Below are 23,873 nucleotides of genomic sequence, written 5' to 3' on the forward strand. Positions count from 1 at the left end.
AATGAGAGAGTCTTGCTTGCACCACACAGCATGGTACATGCGTGACGCAAACCCCAAAGTCATATTTATGAAGCTGCGCACAACCACTTAGCTTGGCTTTGAATGTCTTAAAAAATATGGAGTAACGCAATGCAGCGTAAATTAGTGTGTTGTATTACTCGGCGCAAGGGAGAAAAAATATTCACCAAAAATATTCGCCTTCTCAGGAGAAGCGTAACGAGGAGAAATGTATTTATTTCTCCTTGTTACTTCCTCTCTCTGTGTGTGCTGCACTCTGGAAAAAGAGAAAACAGCCTCTACGGATTCTTTTGTCCAGGACTGTGTCCCTTCAAGCACAAAACCATTCCTGCCCACAACACAAGCACCCTTGCACCAGGGTGCATGGGTGCCGGCGTTGGTGCTAGACTGCCAAAATGGCACCAGCACGAGGGAAAAGGATAGGAATGTGCCGCATTGGATAAATACAGTGCATTCATGCCCTCTCCCTGTGGTGAAGGGCAGCGCAGCAAGGTGACGTGCTGTGCTGCCTGGCACCACACAACTTGTAAATATGGCTCCAAGTGTCCGAAGTTAAACCCAGTAAACTGTGAATGCCCTTGGACCCCAGGAGTCCAGCCTCACAATCCTCTCACAAAATCTCAGATATATGCACACAATCTTAATGCACGCTCTGTTATAACCTGTTGTGTTGTGTGCATCTTCCTCATTGCTACTCTGTCCCTTGCTGCTCAGCCATGTGTGATGTCACTTAGAATGTTGGGTGTGAGGGACTGGTGGAGTCGGCAGTTGGAAGAGATGGGCTGAGCAGCAGGGAGGCTGCTCCTGGTGGGGCTCCACTGGAGATCTGAGGCCTTACTGATGATCTTTATATGGACTTTGTTACTTGTCAAATAAACCTACAACCTGTTCTAAGCGGCCTGTCTACGAGACATCTTTCATTATTACACTGGCGACGATTTGGAGGAACTAACGCGTGTGCTGGATTATGCTTTATGAAGCTTAAAGGATTTTCAAGAGAAAGGAACTCCAAGAGTAATTCAAGTAAAAGGACTTCAAGTAACTTCGTGAGTAATTGCGTATTTTGAGGAAACTGACACTCAAGAGCCCCACCAGTGACCACTCCATCGGTCGTCCTAATATGTAAGTGCCAGTTCCTCTTGAATTTTCCTTGAATGTACAAGAATCTGACTGACTGAAAAGAAGCCTGGAAATGTGCAGTGATCTGTAATTTAAAGAAGAGCGTCTGAGCCCAGCGCAACATTGACAAGCTCTTGTTGTAAATCTGCTGTTGGAACTGTGCTTCTGGAAACTCTGTTTGAATTTTGACATTTGATCCCGTCAGGTCATTGCTACTTGGGATTCTACTTGTTCACGCTATGCTGGCCAAGTCCTTAAGAAGGGTGTGATGCTGTGTGGTATGGAGAAATCGAAGTGCATAGGAACAGCACTTGTAGGGGGTTTACCTATATGTTCATAATGCTACTAAGACACAGTCAAGAGTGTTTTCATGCTGAAGATGTGTGCTGAAGAGAGGCATATGGGGAGTTGTGACACCGTGACAAGTAGCGATCGAGGACAGACTTCGTGCCTTGGTGTGATGTGATTGAGCACAGAGCGCGGGCAGCATTGGCAACTTGGATGACTTTGTGGAAGTAAAGATCGTTTTTTGATGCCGTTTAATTTGAGTTGAACTTGGACAAGATTGTAGCCGTTACGAGCGCGCACACCTCTTTCATTTAAATGAAAATAGAGCGCGAGCGCTTACCTGTTCTGTACACGCGCGGCTTCTGGAGATCTGTTGCTCACGTCATTACTGCATTTCTGCCCTGCGTTTACACGTTTGAATGCACGGACGTGCCGGCAACCACCCGGCCTACCGTTGTATTGCGTGCCACCATTTTGTACAACCTACTGCTTTGCCAATCGTGCATCGTTTTCTCGGTGCAGATAGAGATTTTGTTTTCGAGCAGCGTTCCAGCTTTGCCAACCACGTTTCTTCGGTGTCCGATTATGGAATTTTGCGGACTTCCTCACTGGATTTTTTTTTTTTTTAAACGTATTCTGGATGCCTTTTACAGCCGCTGGATAGATGAAAGTTCACCTTCTCATCTGAAATACATGCAGGAGGAGGTTCAAGCTGGGGTGCCAAGAGATAAAGCTATTTTGTTTCCTGTATTTGGTTTTCACCTCTATATAATGACCATGAGTAATGATTGTACAACAAGTTTAAAGTCATTTTGGTGAAGACCTATTTACTTGTGTACACGAAAGAAATCATTTCACCTGTTACAATTGGGATTCCAGCATGCCTTGTGATGTTTACTTATTACTCATGATGTATATTGTGTGATATTGTTCTTTAATATTCTGTTTTCATGTACATTGTAATGCGGGCTAACGTTCTATTGTGAGAAATTGTTCACAGGTGTGGGACACAGATCTATGGTGTTCTACAGTATGTGGACCTAATGGTACAAGTTTCCTGATGCCACAGTTTACGTTGTTTTATTAGTTGAGAACTCCTCAGGTGGTTATCACCTTTAGTGTGGGGTGTGGTTGGGTTTTAGTCCCAAGGAGTGTGTTCAATGTGTGTAGGTCATTTTGCACTGTTCAGGGTTTCTTTTGGGAGGTGTATACCCCTATAGGGACTGCGTTTAGTGTTCAGAGTATCATAGGGAGGTGTTTTTTCCCCTATTACTGTGTTCAGAGTATCATAGGGTGGTGTATTTTCCCTATTTCTGTGTCTAAGGGAGGTGTTTTTCCCCTATAGGGTGACGTTGTTCCCCTATTTCTGTAATTTGTATCATAGGGAGGTTTATTTTCCCTATTTCTGAGTGTAAGGGAGGTGTTTTTCCCCTGTAGGGTGACGTTGTTCCCCTATTTCTGTAATTTGTATCATAGGGAGGTTTATTTTCCCTATTTCTGAGTGTAAGGGAGGTGTTTTTCCCCTATAGGGTGACGTTGTTCCCCTATTTCTGTAATTTGTATCATAGGGAGGTTTATTTTCCCTATTTCTGAGTGTAAGGGAGGTGTTTTTCCCCTATAGGGTGACGTTGTTCCCCTATTTCTGTGTTTTGTATCATAGGGTGGTGTATTTTCCCTATTTCTGTGTCTAAGGGAGGTGTTTTTTTCCCCTATAGGGTGACGTTGTTCCCCTATTTCTGTAATTTGTATCATAGGGAAGTTTATTTTCCCTATTTCCGAGTTTATGGGAGGTGTTTTCCCCTATGGGGTGATGTGTTTACCCCATTGTTGTTCGTTTGTTGGTGGTGTTTACCATCTAATTATTTCCCTAGGGAGGGGGATGGGGTTTGTTATTGATTTTCTTGCAAGTATTTTCTGATTTGTTGTATGGTTACGTGCATAATGAATTTTCTGTTTATGCATGCAATGGTATTTTGGTGTTATCTTGATTTTATGCATTTGTATCCTTATGCTTTGTTTTCGTAAGGAAGGGAGATGTGTTATAACCTGTTGTGTTGTGTGCATCTTCCTCATTGCTACTCTGTCCCTTGCTGCTCAGCCATGTGTGTGATGTCACTTAGAACGTTGGGTGTGAGGGACTGGTGGAGTCGGCAGTTGGAAGAGATGGGCTGAGCAGCAGGGAGGCTGCTCCTGGTGGGGCTCCACTGGAGATCTGAGGCCTTACTTATGATCTTTATATGGACTTTGTTACTTGTCAAATAAACCGACAACCTGTTCTAAGCGGCCTGTCTACGAGACATCTTTCATTATTACACGCTCCTTGAAAATCAAGACGCAGACACTGATCCTTATCAGATGTAATGTAATAAAGAGAGGAGGGGGGAGGGAGAGGGCATTCTGACCCTTCACTGGGGAATCTCCGGAGACTCTAGGGCACTTCCCCTCACTACTGTGCGCAGGACGTTTACCTGTGTGCGGGCTCTCTTTCTGCTCAGGCACAGACTCTCTCCTAGAAAGCTCCTCCTGTGCTGGGTCAGCGGGGGAGTTTTCCCAGGGAGGGTCCTTCTCTCTGGCTTGACCAGAGTGCAGGGGGTGCTCCGGCACTGGCAGCGGCTTCTCTTGTCCTCCAGGTGAGATCTTCAGATAGACAAAGCTCCCCTCACTCAGGTTTAGAGGCACACCGCCATGTCCTCCCGTAGCAGCCAGACGAGAAACCCATGCTGAAGAACCAGAAAGGGACAGAAAGGAGAGCAGCCAAGCCACTGTGGAGAGAAAGGAAGAAAGGCCATCATTGGAGAGATGAGAAGGAGGAGGCGGAGCGTGGAGATAAGTGGGACCAAACACCAACCCCGGCTCAGATGACCACATCAAATACTGCCTCACCACACACCCATCTTCCCTTCTGTCATACAGTAGCGCATACAAATCAAGACAAAGAGGAAATGTACTAAAATGTGATGCAACGCAGCGGCATGAAACAGAGGGAGCAGAACGGCGTCATATTTACTAAGATATGGGTCGGTTTATTTGGCTTCTGCACTGGTGTACTTTAATCTGCCATGTGCCATCGCTCACCATTGTGCAAGGGGTTGTGAATCCTTTTAAGATTAGGTTTTGTCTTGGAAGGGGACCTTTCTAATACACAAACTATTCTTTACGTTTTTCCACTGCATGCCACTCGACTACACCACTCCACTCTAATTTGCTACACTCTACGTTGTTCCACTCTATGGCACTGCACTCTTTACGCCTCTCCACTCTAAGTTGATACACTCTACGCTGTTCCTCTCTATGGCACTCCACTCTACGCCTCGCCACCCTATCCCACTCCGCTCTCCGCCCCTCCTCTCTATGCCACTCAACTCTACACCACTCCACTCTAAGTTGTTACACTCTATGCTGTTCCACTCTATGGCACTCCACTCTACACCTCTCCACTCTAAGTTGCTACACTCTATGTTGTTCCACTCTATGGCACTCCACTCTAAGCCTCTCCTCTCTAAGATGCTACACTCTATGTTGTTCCACTCTATGGCACTCCATTCTACGCCTCTCCACTCTATCCCACTCAGCTCTCCGCCCCTCCTCTCTATGCCACTCAACTCTACACCACTCCACTCTAAGTTGCTACACTCTACGCTGTTCCACTCTATGGCACTCCACTCTAAGCCTCACCACTGTAACACACCGTACGACTTGCCACTCTATGACATGAGACTCCACTCCACTCTACAACACATAACTCCACTCTATGCCATTTCACTGTACCCCACTTCACTCTCCACTCCATGCCACTCCACTCTACTCTACGCCATTCAACTCTATGCCACTCCACTCTACATGATTCCACTCTACGTGTCTCGACTCATCTCAACTCTACCCTATGCCATCCCACTCCATGCCACTCCACTCCATGCCACTCCACGCCACTCTGCTGTATTCCACTCTACTCTATGCCATTTCACTGTACTCCACTTTAGTCTACACTTCTCCACTCCATGCCACTCCACTCTACTCTACGTCATTCAACTCTATGCAATTCCACTCTACATGATTCCACTCTATGTGTCTTGACTCATCTCAACTCTACCCTATGCCATCCCACTCTATGCCACTCCACTCCATGCCACTCCACTCTATGCCACTCTGCTGTATTCCACTCCACTCTATGCCATTCCACTCTACTCTACTTCACTCTACACTATTCCACTCGACGTGACATGCCTACTCTCAACTCGACCACATGCCACTCCACTCTATGCCACTCAGCTCTCCACCCCTCCTCTCTATGCCACTCAGCTCTACACCACTCCACTCTATGCCATTCCACTCTACTCTACTTCACTTTACACTATTCCACTCCACGTGACTCGACTACTCTCAACTTGACCACTTGCCACTCCACTCGATGCCACTCAGCTCTCCACCCCTCCTCTCTATGCCACTCAGCTCTACACCTCTTCACTCTATGCTATTCCACTTTACGCCAATTGACTCCACTGTACTCCACTCCACTCTACTTCACTCCACTCTACAACACTCCACTCAACACCACTCCACTCTATGCCAAGACACTGTACACCATGACACTGTACGACACAGTACTCTACAATACAACACTCTACAACATGACACTGTACACCACTGCACTATATGCCACACCACTCTATGCCACTCCCCTCTATTCCACTCTGCTCCACTCTACAACTCTTCACTCTACCAAACTCTACTTAACTGTTTTTACTTGATTTTACTGCTTTTAAAAACTTGTGAAAATTGGACGAATTTGCTTTGTTGCTCAGTTGTGGGAATCGCACAAAGACTATCACCAGTGAGGAGGGGGCAGTTCAAAAATCTATTTTGCATATTGAGTATCACTGTGGCCATTTTCCTTGTATGGGACTGCTAGAGCCACCACTTTGGTTATTGCTCGCTCTAGCTTTCCATGGGCCATCTGTATTTAAAGCACCATGCCGTGCGGACGCGCCACCAGTGCACTGAAGGCACGCCAAAGGCAAGCCCGTCTGCACCCGTCGGTGTCCTGGAAGCGGCCAGTGCCAGCCACAAAGCTCAGGATGCCCAAGAAGGTAACTTTCGGCTATGCTATAGCTCTGAAAAATTGGTTAGTTTAGTCCCCACATGGAATCAAAGCCCCTATCACCCACTGCCTGGACTGATTACTCCTGCTTACAGGGTGCTTTTAATGTTAATCTCCCATCCCATAGTAACAAAAAGGCGTATTCACCCAGGATAGTGACTCGTATGAATTAAGGATTTCCCGCTTCCTTGATTAATGCTCGGTCCCTGCCGGATGAGATCTGTGTGATGAAACTCCGATTGTGCTGTTTGTGACTGAACCCTGTCTACCCGAAATCTTCTAGCCCTGTAATTAACTCAGCAAATCCAAAGGGCTACAAAACAGATAATAAGGACCATTTGAGTGGGGCGGGGAGATGCCATGATCTATATAGAGACAATTGTGATTGTGTTCCAATTCCGATAGAGTCTGGAAGGTGCGGGGGCACTTGGCTTTTGCCTCACCCTCACCACATCAACCCTTGGTGGGGGCCTAGTTTATGGACCCCCGGGCCCGGCAGCCCCTTTCCTCAACGCCTCGTGTAATGCCCTGGCACTTCTGGTCTTGACAAAAGTCAGTAATAATTCCCCTTCTGTATTAAAGCAAAATATGTTCTATACCTATATTCGCAGCTCTAACTCAATCATTCACCAGGATAAGACCACAAAGAAAATCCCTCAGAAAAACTGCATATAAAAAATTCAGTATTTTTTATTTAAAAATTATTCAACAGCTGATATTGCACAATAAAAAATTCCTATTACACAGAATTCAAAACATTAAAAATTGCAGAAAGCAATACGACTAATGTACACAAAAGCAGTGCAATAAAACGTGACATACACAGTATTATTAAACAATGGGAGATTCAGTAAGAGAAATTCATATTTTCTTATCAAGAGGAGAGACATATGATCTAGATCAATTGTTTTCCTAGCTGATTATGTCAGCACACAAGTATTTCGGAGAACAAGCGTCAGTTCAATCTATATCTGCACTCCTATGTTGTGCGTCGACGCGTTTCGGTGGAAATCAGAGAATAAACGACCACCTTCTTCAGGACATATGTTATATTCTCCCAAACACTAGGTTAAAATCTTATGTGTAGGACGTGTTGAAAAATGGCTGCAAAGGGGATATTAGCCTCCTCCTATAGCCACCTCAGGATCACTCAAATGGGTCGCATACCGTTTAATTCGCCCATCCGTCTGTAATTGTATGTACTTCAGGTCAATATATACAAATATTGGCGGTAGAATTGATCTTTAAAGGGTAGATAACCTCCTATTCTTAGAGTGGAGACAGGGTGTGTGAAGACGGGATGTATGGGAGACCCTTATTCTTCCCTCACATAAAGGCCACACAAATCGTGTTCCTTATAGCAGCGCATCAGCGTCCTATTTCATCTCCGGGTCCAAACACTCTGCCTTCAGGTTTGATAAGGGCTGCCATAGGGGTGACTGATAGGTTTCTATGTGCAGTGATAGGTGAGATATAGTAAACCTATATCACAGTAAGGGGTGCATGCACCACCTTACCCAGGCTGCAGTAGCAGACCTGTGATGCCATTTTGGAGTGCTTCCCAGGGGTGGCATAATACATGCTTCAGCCCCTGGTAGGCCTCTGAGGTACATATGCCCTAGGTACATAGTATACCATATACTAGGGGCTTATAAGGCACTCCAGAATCCAATTAGATATGTACCTAATGTACATGGAAACCATTTTAGAGAGGAGGCAGCTAGGCTGTGGTCCTGATTAGCAGGGCCACAGCCAGACTAAGGTAGAAAAACAGTGAAACACCAGCAAAAAGTGGGGGTACCCATGTGAAGCAGATCCTACTCTCCTACACAATCCCCCAAAACGCAGGGACATTAAACTAACCTTGACCAGTTGAGTCTTCATGTTCTAAGTGGAAATACCTACAGAATCCATCTGCATTGGCATGGTTACTCCCAGGTCTATGTTCCACTGTAAAGTCCATACCCTGTAGGGAAATGGACCACCTAAGCAGTTTCGGGTTTTCACCTTTCATTTGTTTTAGCCATAAGAGGGGCCTATGGTCTGTCTGAACAAGGAAGTGAGTACCAAACAAGTATGGCCTCAACTTCTTCAGAGCCCAAACCACAGCAAAGGCCTCCCTCTCAATGGCTGACCAACGTTTCTCTCTAGGGGTCAGCCTTCTGCTTATAAAAGCTACTGGCTGACTCTGCAGAATGGGAGCAGTACACATGGCCTGCTTCAGGTCATCAAATGCCATTTGACAGCTAGCTGTCGACTGAACCTTTTTGGGCATTTTCTTAGAAGTTAAGTCATTCAAGGCTGTCACTATTGACCCATACCCTTTGACAAATCTCCTATGGTACCCAGTCAGGCCTAAGAAGGCTCTCATCTGAGTCTGGGTACTTGGAGCAACCCAGTCCATTATGGTCTGGATTTTGCTCTGCAATGGTTGAACCTGGCCTCCACCAACAAGGTGGCCCAGGTACACAACCTGACTCTGCCGTCTCTGGCACTTAGTAGCCTTGATAGTTAGGCCTGCTTCTTAGGTGGACCAGGTGATCCTCCCAGGTGGAGCTAAAGACAGCAATATCATCTAGATATGCTGCACTAAATGCTTCCAGACCTGTGAGATCTGTATTCACCAACCTTTGGAAAGTGGCAGGTGCATTTTTCAGACCAAAGGGCATCACCACAAATAGATAGTGCCCACTAGGGGTTGAAAATGCTGTCTTTGGCTTTGCATCATCAGCTAGTCTGATCTGCCAGTAGCCAGCGGGTCAAGTCAAATGTGCTAAGGTACTTGGCTGAGGCCAAAGTATCTATAAGCTCATCTGCCCTTGGTATTGGATGGGCATCAGTCCTAGTGACTGCATTGAGACCCCTGTAGTCCACACAAAACCTCATCTCTCTTTTTCCACCACTGGTATGATGTTTTGGCACAAGGACCACTGGACTAGCCCAAGGGCTATCTGAGGGTTCAATAACACCTAAATCCAACATTTTCTGGACTTCTGTCCTGATACAGTCTCTGACATGGTCAGGCTGCCTATAAATCTTAATTTTAATAGGCAGACTGTCCCCAGTGTCCACTTCATGAGTGCACCAGGTAGTCTGACTTGGAGTCAGTGAGAACATGTGTCTGAATTGATTTAGCACCTGTCTGCAATCAGTTTGTTGCTGGGCAGTGAGGCTGCCTGCCAAGGCGACACCATCAACTGACCCATCATCAGGGTTCTGTGAGAGGAGGTCAGGGAGTGGGTCACTCTCTTCCTCCTGTCCCTAATCAGTAGCCACGAGCAAGCCCATGTCAACCCTGTCCACATATGGCTTTAGCCTGTTGACATGGAGAACCCTGTGGGGACTCCTGGGAGTTCCTAGGTCTACCAAATAAGTAACCTCTCCCTTCTGTTCAACAATAGTGTGGGGTCCACTCCACTTGTCCTGGAGAGCTGCTGGGGTCACAGGCTCCAACACCCACACTTTCTGTCCTAGCTGATAAACAGTCAGTACAGCCTTTTGGTCATGCCAGGCTTTTTGCAGTTCCTGGCTAGCCTCAAGGTTTTTGTTTGCCTTTTTCATGTACTCAGCCATTCTGGAGCAGAGACCAAGTACATAGTCCACTCTGTCTTGCTTTGGGGGCTTTAGAGGTAACTCCCATCCTTCCTTCACCAAACAAAATGGACCCCTGACAGGGTGACCAAACAGAAGTTCAAATGGGCTGTAGCCAACCCCCTTCTGAGGCACCTCCCTGTATGCAAATAAAAGGCAGGGTAAGAGCAGGTCCCATTTTTGCCTAATCTTCTCTGGGAGTCCTTTGATCATGCCCTTTACGGTTTTGTTGACTCTCTCAACTAAACCATTGCATTGTGGGTGATAGGGTGTGGTGAACTTGTAGTTCACTCCACACTCCTTCCACATAGCAGTCAAGTAACTAGACATGAAGTTTGCACTCCTGTCAGATACTACCTCCTTAGGAAAGCCTACTTTGTAATTTGTAATTTGTAGGGGTATTTGTAGAGCGCAACGGTCGCTCCGGAAGGAGCATCTTGGCGCTGAATTTCCAGGTAGACGATTCAAGTAACTGCCTAAAAGGTAAAAAAGTTAGATGGCTGCCATGATGTAGTCGTCGGGAAGATTAAAAATCCAAGTTTTTAGTGCTTTCCTGAAGAGTTTTTCTTGGGTTAAGGACCTCAGGAATTTAGGCATGCTATTCCAAGCTTTAGAGGCAAGATGATTTAAGGTTTTGCCACCTTTGGTTTTCAAGGAGAACCTAGTAGGAAGGATTAGATTGTCTTTAGAGGAACGCAGGGATCTGCTAGGGTTGTAGTGAGGGAAACGCTTGATAAGATATTTAGGGCCGGAGTGATTAAAAGCCCTAAATGCTACCATAAGAATCTTGAAAAATATTCTTTTGTGCAGTGGTAGCCAATGTAAAGATTTTAAAGCAGCGGATATTGAAGATTTCCTGGGTAACTTCAGGACTAATCTGGCTGCAGAGTGAAGTACACTTTGGAGTTTTTTGAGTGTAGCTTTCTTGGCGCCAGCCAGGAGGCCGTTGCAGTAGTCCAAGCGAGCAAGAACTAGGGCTACTGCAACGGTTTTTCTAGAGTCTATTGGTAAAAAGTCAAAAAACTTTTTTAGAGACTTGATAATTCCGAAACACTGGCCGGCCACAGTCTTCACGTGTTGAGCGAAAGATAGATCGGTGTCAAATAGGACACCAAGGTTCCTTGCAGTTGTTACAGTCTGGGGGGGGACAGCTGAGTCTTCAGGCCACCAAAGGCTGGGACAAAAATTTACATTTTTTCCCATAGGGAGAATCTCGGTCTTGCTGGAATTACATTTTAGATGGTTTAGATCCATCCAGTGAAAGACAGCTTTCAGACAGCATTTGAGGTTCTGCTCCGCCTCAGTCGAGTGTTCCTCTAGGGGCACAATGAGTTGCGTATCATCGGCATACGAAGTTACGAGTATGCGGAATGACTCAATCAGAGAAATGAGTGGGATTAGGTAAATGTTGAAGAGGAGAGGGCTCAAAATGGAGCCCCGAGGGACTCCAGATGAGACCCTCTTTTCTTCGGAGAGAAAAGGACCTAGGGCGATCGTTTACGATCTATCCGTTAGAAAAGACTTTATCCAAGCCAGAGCCATCGCTGAGATACCAATATCTTCAAGTCTGCTAATCAGAATGGAGTGCGAGATGGTATCGAATGCCGCTGTAAGGTCTAGAAGAATGAGGACGGCATTCTTCTTCTGATCCTGCAGAAGCTTTATAGAGTCAGTTAGCTCAATCAGTGCAGTTTCTGTAGAGTGATGTGGTTGAAAGCCAGATTGTTGGGGATGGAGTACGTTGTGTGCTTCAAGGTACTTTTTAAGTTCATTATAAACAGTTTTTTCGGTGATCTTTCCAAGTGCAGGGAGGAGAGATATTGGACGGAGGTTAGTAAGTTCAGAGGGGGATTTGTTGGATTTCTTCATCAGGGGTTTGACTATTCCCTGTTTCCACATACGAGGTACAATTCCAGTGCTGAGAGAGGAATTTACAATCTTGTTAATGATTGGGTTCACCACGTCAATGAGTTGATGGAGTATTCTAGGGGGGCAGGGGTCGGAGGGTGAACCAGATTTGCATGCCATGATAATTTCTCTAGTTTGATCTAAATTGACTGGAGTGAAGTTTTTAAGACTTCCAACAGTGCTATCTTTCTGGGCGGAATTACTTATTATCTGAGTTATTGGAGGAGGAGGAAATTTTGTTTGGATGGCATCTATTTTCTCCACAAAGAAGTCGGCAATTTGGTTGCAAAACTCTTGGGATGGTGGGATTTCAGGTTGTAATGCTTTGGGATGGGTGAACGACTTCACAATTGAAAACAATGTTTTTTGTTTATGTTTGGACTGTTTAATGGCATTTGTGTAGAATTTTTTTTTAGCTGTTTTAATGTTGAAAAGGTAAGTTTTCCTCAGCTGGATATATGCAAGTTTATCTGCCGTGCAGTACATTCTACGCCATTTGCGTTCAGCTTTTCTGCAAGCTAAATGGGCTATTGCTAGCTCTGGGGTGAACCAGGGGGCACTGGTCTTAGATTTTTTATCTGTACTTCGCGGACGATTGGGAGGTTCACGAGCTTTAATTTCCTGATGAATCCAACTATGGAAAAGGTTAGCGTCATGTTCGACGTTGCCTGTGAGGTTAGGAATCGGAGAGTTGGAGATGGGATTTAAGTCGAGATTTTCCTGTACCTTTTTCCAGTTAACAAGGTTATTCGGGTGCGAACTGAGTTTACTGGTAGTCGGTGCGCGTGAAGTTTTAATTAGGAACGGGATCAAGCTATGATCAGTCCATATTTGAGGGACAGGAGATAGGGTTATTAGAGGGGAGAGGTTAGTGCAAACCACATCAAGTGTATGCCCTAGTACATGAGTAGGCTGATTAACTCTTTGATGGAGATTAAAGATTTCAAGGGTCTGAAGAAAGTTGTTAACTTGTGCGTCAGTATTGGACTCCAGGTGTAGGTTAAAGTCCCCGATGAGAGTGAAATGTGGATATCTGAGGAGCAGGTGAGCCAAGGAGTCACTCAAAGAATCTAGGAATCTGGTGGCATTGCCAGGGGGGCGATATATCAATCCTCCGGAGAAAGATGACGAATCGTTAAGTTTAATAGAAAAGCCAAGACCTTCCATGTCTATTAGGGGGTCTAAGTTAAACGTATGGCAGTTGAAGCTGCTTCTAAGTACTAAAGCGACACCACCGCCTCTTCCCTTCAGTCTGTCTTGCCTGAAGATGGAAAAACCCTGGGGAAGGGCTATGGCTAAATCAGGGTTACTATCATTGGTTAGCCAAGTCTCAGTAATCAGGAGGCAGTCAAGGTCTAAATTTAGGATAAGATCCCTTATGTCTTGGCTGTGCCTACACATGGAGCGAGCGTTGATGAGCCCTCCTTTAAAGTGAGGTGAGTTATCCATGGAGTAGGTTACAGGGGTAGGTGATGTAACTAGGTCACTATCAGAGGACCAATGGCAGAGTTTACAGCTGAAGGGACCATATAGGTTCTTCATGTCAGATTTGCTATTGCAGTTGTGCATCCCGCGTAAGCGGTATAATTCGTTAGGCAGATACTTTACTAAGGGGGGAGTTAGGACAGAATTTCCTGCGCCTGTCGCGGACTTGGCGCGGACGGGCGCAGACGGGCTTGCCCTAGGCGCGCCTTCGGCGCGCAAAAGGCGCGCCCGCTGCGCTCGTCCGCTGCGCTTCCTGTGCATGCACATATCCAATTGAGGGGGGTGTGGCCTCAAGGGGGCGTGTTCAGCGGGCACGCCTATGGGAATGGCGGCCGCTCGAGGAAGTCAACAAACGCTACAGCGTTCAAATCGGCTGTGCGTGTGAAGAGGGCGCGAATGGTTGCTACCAGGACCAGAGTGATGAGGGCGGTAAGGTTATTTTTCAGTGCGCAGTTTAAAACAAAGCAAAATAATGTGACACCAATACAATTTTAAAATCAGGAAGAACAAGAAATCGTACCGCCTCCTCCCGGCTTCCGCCTCAGGAGTGGGTTAAGAAATCGACGAGAACGCTAGTAATCAGCGTATTTATAGGCTGTGTAGGGGGGCGTGGCCTCAAGGGGGCGTGTTCAGCGAGCACGCCTATGGGAATGGCGGCCGCTCGAGGAAGTCAACAAATGCTACAGCGTTCAAATCGGCTGTGCGTGTGAAGAGGGCGCGAATGGTTGCTACCAGGACCAGAGTGATGAGGGCGGTAAGGTTATTTTTCAGTGCGCAGTTTAAAACAAAGCAAAATAATGTGACACCAATACAATTTTAAAATCAGGAAGAGCAAGAAATCGTACCGCCTCCTCCCGGCTTCCGCCTCAGGAGTGGGTTAAGAAATCCTCTTGAGAACACACTCAAGAAAGCTATTGCCACTACAGGTGCTGTAGTGGTCCTTAGGGGAATTGCTTCTGGGTACATGATCCACCACCACCAGTATAAATCTGTGCCCAGATGCTGTTTGGGGATCCATGGGACCAACAATGTCAATCCCTACCCTTTCAAAGGATACCCCCACCACAGGTAGTGGTATCAGGGGGGCCTTTGTAGTGCCACCTGCTTTGCCACTGGCTTGGCAGGTTACACAGGAGCGACAAAACTCCTTTGTGTCTTCAGACATGTGAGGCCAGTGAAACTGAGGAACAATTCTGTCCCAAGTCTTGTTCTGGCCCAGGTCTCTTGCTAGGGTAATATCATGGGCTAGTGTCAATAGGAAGCCCCTAAACTTCAAAGGTATAACCAACCTCCTGGATGCACCAGGCTTGGGGTCTCTAATCTCTGAGTAACGGAGTCCATCATCCCAATAACTTTTATGGGTGCCACTAGCATTCCCAGCAACCTCATCAGCAGTTTGCTTTCTGAGGGGTTCAAGAGAGGGGCAGGTTTTCTGCTCCTGGCTCAGATCAGATGTGGAAGGGACCCTGTCCCCAAGAACTCAACCTGGTCAGGCTCAAGCTCCTCTGGGACAATTCCTTCTTCAGGCTCAAGATCATCTCCCTGAGGAGACTGATCAGCATTCTGAGTCAAGGGGGGAAGGCTCTACCTTAACCCTACTGCTCCTCCTCTTGTGAGGCACCTGGTCCATTATTCCAGAATCCAAGGGCCTGTTCGGCTTTAGACATTTTGGCCTGTAACCTAGTCACAGCAAAGCCATGAGTAGGGATCCCTAACATTTCTGCATGTGTCCTGAGCTCCACTTTAGCCCAAGCTGAAGTCTCTGGATCACTGCCAAGCAAGCACTGTACTGGTAGGTCTGCACTTACCACAACCTTCTTAAGGCCAGTTACCCCTCCCCAGGAGAAGTTAACAACTGCCAGAGAATGGTCTGTTGTGACATTGCTAGCATTAGTCACTTGGTAAATTTCACCAAGTATAATCTGCCCAGGATCCACAAGATCTTTTGTCATCATTGTGACACTTGCTCCTGTGTCCCTGAATGCCCAAGCCTCTATTCCATTTATCAAAGGCTGTTGTCTGTATTTGCCCAGATTACCGGGACTCACAAAGGGGGACATACCCATGCCCCCATCACAGACAAGCACAGTCTGAGTTGGAACTCTGACTAGGCCAGAGTCCATCTCCGAACCCAGGGTCAACCCTACTACACCCTTATTCTGGACATTGCCACCACCTATTGTAGCTGTACTAGGGGGAACAGTTGCCTTAGGGGTAATGGTGGCTGGAGTAGATTCTTTGGACTTGGTTCAGTCACTGGTCCAGTGAGTTTTCTGTTTACAGATTTTGCACCAAAGGTTTCTTTTGGCCTTTTCCCTTGTTAGACTGTGACTCCCCATTTGAAGAAGATTTTTGGGGCCCTTGAGAAGACTTCTGGTCTTTACCCTTGTCAGAATCCTGCTTCTTTGGGTCACCACCTTGGTTCTGTACCTTCTGCCTCACCCTGGTTCTGACCAATTTGTCTGCCTTCTTTCCCAATTCTTGAGGAGAGGTCAGATCAGAGTCTACCAGGTACTAGTGCAACAGCTGATTTTGACAGTTATTAAGAATCTGCTCCCTCATTATCAGATTGTACAATCCTATGAAGTTACACACTTTGCTGCCCAATTACCAACCTTCCAGAGCCTTAGCAGCACAGTCAACAAAATCAACCCAGTCTTGATTTTGTGCTGTTTGGGTATCTCTGAACTTTAACCTGTATTGTTCAGTGGTTAGGCCAAACCCATATATCAGTGCATTTTTCAAGACTTTGTAATTATCAGCATCCTCTTCTCTTACAGTGAGGAGCTTGTCTCTACCTTTGTCTGCAAAGGAGAGCCATAAGATTGCTGCCCACAGACCTTGAGGGACCTTCTTTACTTTACAGGCCCTCTCCAAGGCAGTTATCCATTTGTGGATGTCATGCCCACTCTGGTAGGAGGGACAATCTTAGTTAGGTTTCTATGGTCATAAGACCCCTCCCTATCTCTAAGGAAATTGCTGCCACCAAGGGACTCTAGTCCCTCCTTTTTACTAGCTCTGTAGAGCTCTAGGGCTTCCCTATCTAAGGCCATCTGCTGCTTTCTGAGGTTGAACTTGTCTTGCTCATACTTCAGCAGTTTATCTCTCTGTAACGAGATCGGCAGTGCTCACTACAAAGGTCAGGAAAGTGACCCTCTATCTTCGTTACAGAATCAGGACTGGCCCTTTAATGAAGACGCGGACTCTGAGGAGGCGGAGTTTGCCCCAGTGATGTCGGCCTTTGTTTACCTATCCCTATCCTCAACGTCCTTGAAGAGGGACAAGCCGGAAGACGCCAGCGCGAAAGCCGTGGACGAAGAAGGAGAGCTGAACCCGGATTCGAAAGATCGGAGAAGACGGGAGCACGCCAGGGACGACGGAACAGACACCGTGAGCCGGGCAGAGCCGTCAGGAGAGAGGCCAGGAGGCCGAGTACCCCGCGCATCGCCCAGCCACACTTCCGGAGAAGTGTGGCTACCCCAGGTACGCAGGAGGATCCGGGGGCTCTTTTCTTCACAGGGTGGGAGCGGATGAATTGCGGAAGGGCTATCCCAGGGGTGGGGAGCACGGCTGTCTATTGTTACTCCTTAGGGAAATAAGGTTACGACATACCACTCTTGGTGATGGTTCCTGGTGATCTGGCAATTCCCGCACTCCCTTCCCTAGACCTGATTAGACAGCGTGAGCGACCACCTAAAGCCCTGTTCTCTCTAGTGTTTTTTTTTTTTCTTCACCTCCACTACCACCCGGGAGGAACACGGGAGACCGCCGAAAAGATGGGGAGGAAGGAGGGAAGCCTGAAAGAAGGAACGACCCAGACAGGAACTAACTGGACTACTGCACACTGTTTTCTTTCGCTTTAATAAACCGATTACGTTAACCCACTCTCTTGTATTGGCTCCTTCCCCTCTTGTCCGCTCTATTGGGTGACAAGTGGCGAGCCAGATAGGAGTCCTCCGTTACGTCCAAAATGGAGAACCTACTAAATCAAATGAGGGAAGGGCAAGCCAAACTTGAATGGGCTGTCGAACAGTCCACTAATCAAGCAGAACAAGACAGAGCAACCTTCTCCACCGCCATCCAGACGCAAGCCGACAGCATATCGAAATTGGCTGAAGCTCAAGCACAGTTGCTGGCCACCCTAAGCCAAACGAGATCTGCAGCTCCCCCAGGCGCTGTGGTTCCACTTCAGAAGTATATCCCTGAAGACGACCCCTTAGCATTCATTTTGAATTTTGAGAGAGCCGCTAGGGCCAGCGCATGGCCTGGAGAGAGGTGGCCATTCTATTTAGCTCCCCTGCTGACGGGCGAAGCCCAAGCTGCATACCAACTCGCTAATAGGGATGGGACAGGTACTTATGGACACATCAAGCCGTTTGTTTTAGACAGGTTGGGGGTGGATGATGAAAGTCATAGACTGAGGTTCCGCCAGGAAAGGGGTACCCCAGGAGAAACTCCAAGGACTCTCTTCTTTAAACTTAAAGACGCTGCTGACAGATGGTTGAAGCCTCTAGAGTCCACAATGGACGACGTTATGAACAAGGTGTATCTAGAACAGTTTCTAGAAGCCTTGCCCTATGGACCCCAAAGGTGGCTCAGGCAACATGCAGGACTGACACTAGAACAAGACATCGAAATGGCTAATTTGTATGCTTGGGCCCAATCAAGATATACACCTAAAGAACCAGACAAAACGAACAAAACCACCAGCTTTCTGAAACCCGAGAAAAAGAGTTTGAAGGCCCTTCATGACATACCCACTCGAGTCAGAACCCTTAAACCCGAGAGTCCGGTAGCAACAGGGCCGCAATGTTATGAGTGCGGCGAGTGGGGACATATATCCCGACACTGTCGAAAAAAAGAAAGAAAAGGGAGAGGAAGAACCAATGGACGTAGAATATGTGCCCAGAACCATCTTCTATGCCCACAAAACGGGACCCGCATTTTATGTAAGTCTTCTTCTAAATAACACTCCCATTAGGGCACTATTGGATTCAGGATGTCGACATTCTGTAGTAAGAGAAAACCTGGTCCAGTCATCATATCTATTGTCAGGGCGCAAGGTTGGGATCCGAAGTGTACACGGAGACGTCAAAAGTTATCCTGTAGCTAGAGTAACCATCACTACAACACAGGGTGAAGAGGTACAATGTGAGTTGGGAGTTCTGACCGAGCTACCAGAATCCCTTATTATAGGAACCGATAATCCCTGTTTTTCATATCTTATGGCCAAGGCTCTCACAAAGGCAGGGCTTCCCAAAGCAGGATTCTTAATAACAGAATCATGGGCCACCGACACACACTTCAGAACCGCCCAGTTAAATGATGCCAATCTTGTTCCAGCCTGGCAGGACGCTCAGAACAATAAGAACAAAAGGAATCTGAGCTACCCTTGTTTTATTGAGGAAAAAGGACTCCTGTATAGACTAGGGAGTGAAAAAGCACACCCTCAATTGATAGTACCTACTGAGTTTAGGGACCAAATCATGTTTTTTGCTCATGCACACTTATTGGCCGGCCATTCGGGTACTGAAAAAACTACTGAGTCTATTATTCAAAATTTCTTCTGGCCAGGGATACACGCCCAAGTTAAGAAATATTGTCAGGAATGTAGCATCTGCCAGAAACGGAACCCCTATTTACCCCCTAAAGTTCCTTTGGTACCCATGCCCATTATTGGGAGACCATTTGACAGGGTAGGAGTAGACATAGTGGGGCCCCTCCCTAAATCAATGCGAGGTTACCAATACGTCATGGTGGTGGTGGACTACGCTACCCGTTATCCGGAAGCGTTTCCATTAAGAGCCGCCACATCAGCAGCGATAGCCCAACATCTAGTGGAGCTTTTCTCCAGAATGGGGTTTCCAAGGGAATTGGTCACTGACCATGGCACACCCTTTGTCTCCCGATTGATGAAGCAAATCTGTGGGTTGTTACACATAAAACATCTTCGTACTTCGGTTTACCACCCTCAAACCGACAGGCTGGTAGAACGTTATAATGGTACTATAAAGACAACCCTAAGGAAACTCCTAACTGGGGATGGGAAACAATGGGGTCAACTCCTTCCCTTAGCATTGTTTGTGCTACGGAGCCAGGTACAGAGCAGTCTGGGGGCCTCTCCATTCGAGCTCCTGTTCGGTCGGAAACCCCGTACCCTCCTGGAAATCACGAGGGATAGCTGGGAAAAAGAAGGGGCTCAGGATGCCCAGGAATTGCTTGACTATTCTAATCAATTGAAAGCCCGACTACACAAACTTAGAATTCTGTCACAGGAAACCCTAGAAAAGGCCCAACAAAAACAAAAACATTTTTATGACAAGGGAAAAAAATGGAGACACCTAGATGTGGGTGATTGGGCCCTTGTTCTCCTGCCCTCCTCAACCCACAAACTAAGAAAGGAGTGGCAAGGCCCATATCAAATAAATCGAACTATTGGGAAAACCACTTATGAGGTACAATTGACACCTTCCCGATCTCAAATATACCACATCAATATTCTTAAAAAGTGGTTAGGTCCTCCTCCCTGCTCTGCCCAGCCTGTAGCCACAACCATTCCTATCCCTACACCTGTTCCTCTCACAGTAGGGAACACTGTTATTAGTCCTGATCTCACAGAAACAATGAGAGAAGAGCTGTTAGCAGTCCTTATGGACCACAGCGTGATATTTTCAGATCAGCCAGGTAGAACCACCTTGGCTGTCCATTCTATTCCCACTGTAGAAGGAGTAGTAATAAAACAAAAACCGTACCGAGTACCCGAAGCCCGCCGTTTGACTATGAAAAAGGAAGTCGAACAGATGTTAAAGGCAGGTATTATAGTACCTTCTATGAGTAACTGGTCCTCTCCGGTTGTTCTAGTCCCAAAACCGGACGGCACAACCAGATTTTGCATAGACTTCAGGGCAGTCAATAGGGTGTCAAAACAAGACGGGTACCCCCTACCAAGAGTAGACGAGCTAATTGAACGCCTTGGTGAGGCCCGATACATAACAACAATCGACCTCACCAAGGGATATTGGCAAGTTCCCCTTAATCGGAAAGACCAGGAAAAGACCGCATTTATAACACCAGACAGTCTTTTTCAATTTACCGTCCTGCCTTTCGGGTTACACAGAGCCCCGGCAACCTTCCAACGTCTCATGAATACTGTCCTGGCCCCCCACCACAAATATGCGTCAGCATATTTAGACGATATAGTGATTTTTAGTCCTAGTTGGTCTGAACACCTACACCATCTAGAACAGGTCCTCATGGCTTTGCAAAACGCAAACTTGCATATCAACGCAAAAAAATCAAGAATAGCCTTTACACAGGTGAAATACCTAGGATACGTTTTAGGCGACGGTCACATAACACCTCAACAAGAAAAAGTGAGAGCCATCCAGTCCCAACCCTTCCCCGCCACTAGAAGGGATTTAAGAGCCTTTTTGGGGTTGGTGGGGTACTATCGTCGTTTCATACCCCATTTTGCCACTCTGTCCGCCCCTCTGACAGATCTCCTAAAAAAAAACACAGCCATGTCCACTCAACTGAAGAATCCGTCTCCCTGTGCCTCCACCGCTTTCCAAGCCCTTAAAAACGCTCTAACATCAGCCCCCGTACTGATGACCCCTGATTTTACTAAGCCTTTCTATTTACAAACAGACGCCTCAGGGGTTGGCCTAGGAGCTGTCCTCTCCCAATTAGATGCGGACCATAAAGAACGGCCCATACTCTTCTTGAGCCGTAAGTTGTATCCCAGAGAAACGGCCTACCCCACAATTGAAAAAGAATGCTTAGCTGTAAAGTGGGGCATTGAGAAGCTTAAATAATATTTGGAGGGTCGTCATTTCACGCTTTTTACAGATCATGCTCCCCTCACTTGGTTACACCACAACAAGGGCCGGAACGATCGCATCTTACGATGGTTTCTCTCTCTCCAGCCTTACAATTTTTTGGTTCAACATCGGAAGGGTTCCGAACAGACCAATGCAGACTTTTTGTCTCGTTATCCTCTTTCTCCCGATCGGAGAAAGCTTAGGGGGGAGATTTGTAACGAGATCGGCAGTGCTCACTACAAAGGTCAGGAAAGTGACCCTCTATCTTCGTTACAGAATCAGGACTGGCCCTTTAATGATGACGTGGACTCTGAGGAGGCAGAGTTTGCCCCCGTGACGTCGGCCTTTGTTGACCTATCCCTATCCTCTACGTCCTTGAAGAGGGACGAGCTGGAAGACGCCAGCGCGAAAGCCGTGGACGAAGAAGGAGAGCCGAACCCGGAGTCGGAAGATCGGAGAAGACGGGAGCACGCCAGGGACGACGGAACAGACACCGTGAGCCGGGCAGAGCCGTCAGGAGAGAGGCCAGGAGGCCGAGTACCCCGCGCATCGCCCAGCCACACTTCCGGAGAAGTGTGGCTACCCCAGGTACGCAGGAAGATCCGGGGGCTCTTTTCTTCACAGGGTGGGAGCGGATGAATTGCGGAAGAGCTATCCCAGGGGTGGGGAGCACGGCTGTTTATTGTTGTTACTCCTTAGGGAAATAAGGTTACGACATACCACTCTTGGTGATGGTTCCTGGTGATCTGGCAATTCCCGCACTCCCTTCCCTAGACCTAATTAGACAGCGTGAGCGACCACCTAAAGCCCTGTTCTCTCTTGTGTTTTTTTTTTTTCTTCACCTCCACTACCACCCGGGAGGAACACCGGAGACCGCCGAAAAGACGGGGAGGAAGGAGGGAAGCCTGAAAGAAGGAACAACCCAGACAGGAACTAACTGGACTACTGCACACTGTTTTCTTTCGCTTTAATAAACCGATTATGTAAACCCACTCCCTTGTATTGGCTCCTTCCCCTCTTGTCCGCTCTATTGGGTGGCACTCTCCTCTCCTGGGAGGTTTCCCTCCCTCTGTGAGAAGAGACAGAGGTCCCTATAGAGGAGTTAGACTGGATAGATCCCCTTGAGAGAGATCTATCCCTTCTAGCCCTACTTTCAACTCTTCCTGGAGGAATAAAGGAGGAAGCATTGTTGTCATCCTCCTCATCCTCATCCAGGAGAGCTGGGTTCACCAGATTCTGATCATTGTCATCAGTCTGGTCAGCATTAGAGTTAGGGTCAGGGGAATTTCTACCCCTAGGCCCACCCTCCCTGCTGCCCCACCCACACTGCCTACCCCATCAGGCCCACTAGGCCCTGAGATATCATCCAGCTTAAGTATCTTTATGAGATGCTGGGTGGTTGGGCTTTTGCCTGTCTTCAGCTTCCTAATGGAACATAAGGCCATAAGCTGTGCAAAGGAGAGATCCTCATATTTATAGGGGAGGAGCTCACTGGCTCCTGGCAGGGACCCACTGGTTCCTGGCTGACTAGACATTACTAATGTGGTGTGGTGTATTGCACTACCTACACTAGTGTGGCCTACTAAACTCTCTTGAGTTGTAGAAAGTGTGTGCTATCCCTTCACACACAACTCTAAGTTCAGTAGAACTTACTGTAGCTAAACTTGATATTATATGTACCTTAGGTACCTTTAGTGGTTTTCAGTTGATCAATTCAATTGAGATTATCTGGTAAAACAATAGCAAGCTGGAATCCCACACGTTGCACTCCAATGTGAGAAGTTGGCCTGGTATATGCTGTCCACTAGTTCTAGTGGGCACCTTGTATCTGTCCAAACAACCCCTTATGGTGATTGGTTAAAGACAACCTTTATTGAAAGCTATCCTAGTGGTAGCTATGGAGAGCAGCCTTCAGGCTAAGTCTTGAAAGAATGTAAAGCAGCTTGTTTTACCAGTCTATAATCTCTTGAATGGCTAAATGAAAGACAACCACATCAGGTATATATATAAAATATATGTATTTATTCCTAAATACACCCTACTAGTCTCTTTATGAGGCTAGCAGTAAAAACACATATGTTACACTTCAAATATTACAGTAAATTAGCACAATACACGTTAGGCCCTAGGGGCGGACCAAACCATATACTAAGAAAGTGGTATAAGAACCACGACTTGACTAGACACAAGGCCTAGAGCCTGTAGAATCGCTGGGACCCCAAAGAACCACTCAAGGTAGTGACACAGGGGACCCACGGAGGACGTGTGCAGTGTGAGAACACAGCCCCGAACTCCCGTTAGATTCTATGGGGAAAGTCGCGGTTAGAATTTTAAAGTTTAAGGACACTTAGAGTTGGACTAGAAACAAACCCTTTTGGACTTAGTTAGTTCTAGGGCCAACACCCATGGGAGCACCGGAGTACTCATGTTACCTCACCCAGGGAAGCCGGGTGCATAGGTGTCAAATGCTGTTGGGTCGCTTCGTCGTTTTCAATGGCAGGAGACTGAAAAGTGCTGATGCAAGAAAGAGGAGAAGTGTCCGAAGA

The 23,873-nt window shown here is 47.0% G+C and overlaps 1 protein-coding gene across 1 annotated transcript in view; it reads right to left on the reverse strand.

Annotated features, from left to right (window-relative positions):
- Positions 1–23,873, reverse strand: part of LOC146829869 (uncharacterized) — a 344,867-nt gene that overhangs the window by 15,509 nt on the left and 305,485 nt on the right. The window contains exon 6 of the mRNA XM_085608536.1: positions 3,894–4,187. Within this exon, the coding sequence (XP_085464662.1) occupies positions 3,894–4,187 (294 nt within the window). The remainder of the gene's footprint in view (positions 1–3,893; positions 4,188–23,873) is intronic.

This window comes from Triturus cristatus, chromosome 5_2 (genome assembly GCF_964204655.1).
Source record: "Triturus cristatus chromosome 5_2, aTriCri1.1, whole genome shotgun sequence".
NCBI classification, from domain to species: domain Eukaryota; kingdom Metazoa; phylum Chordata; class Amphibia; order Caudata; family Salamandridae; genus Triturus; species Triturus cristatus.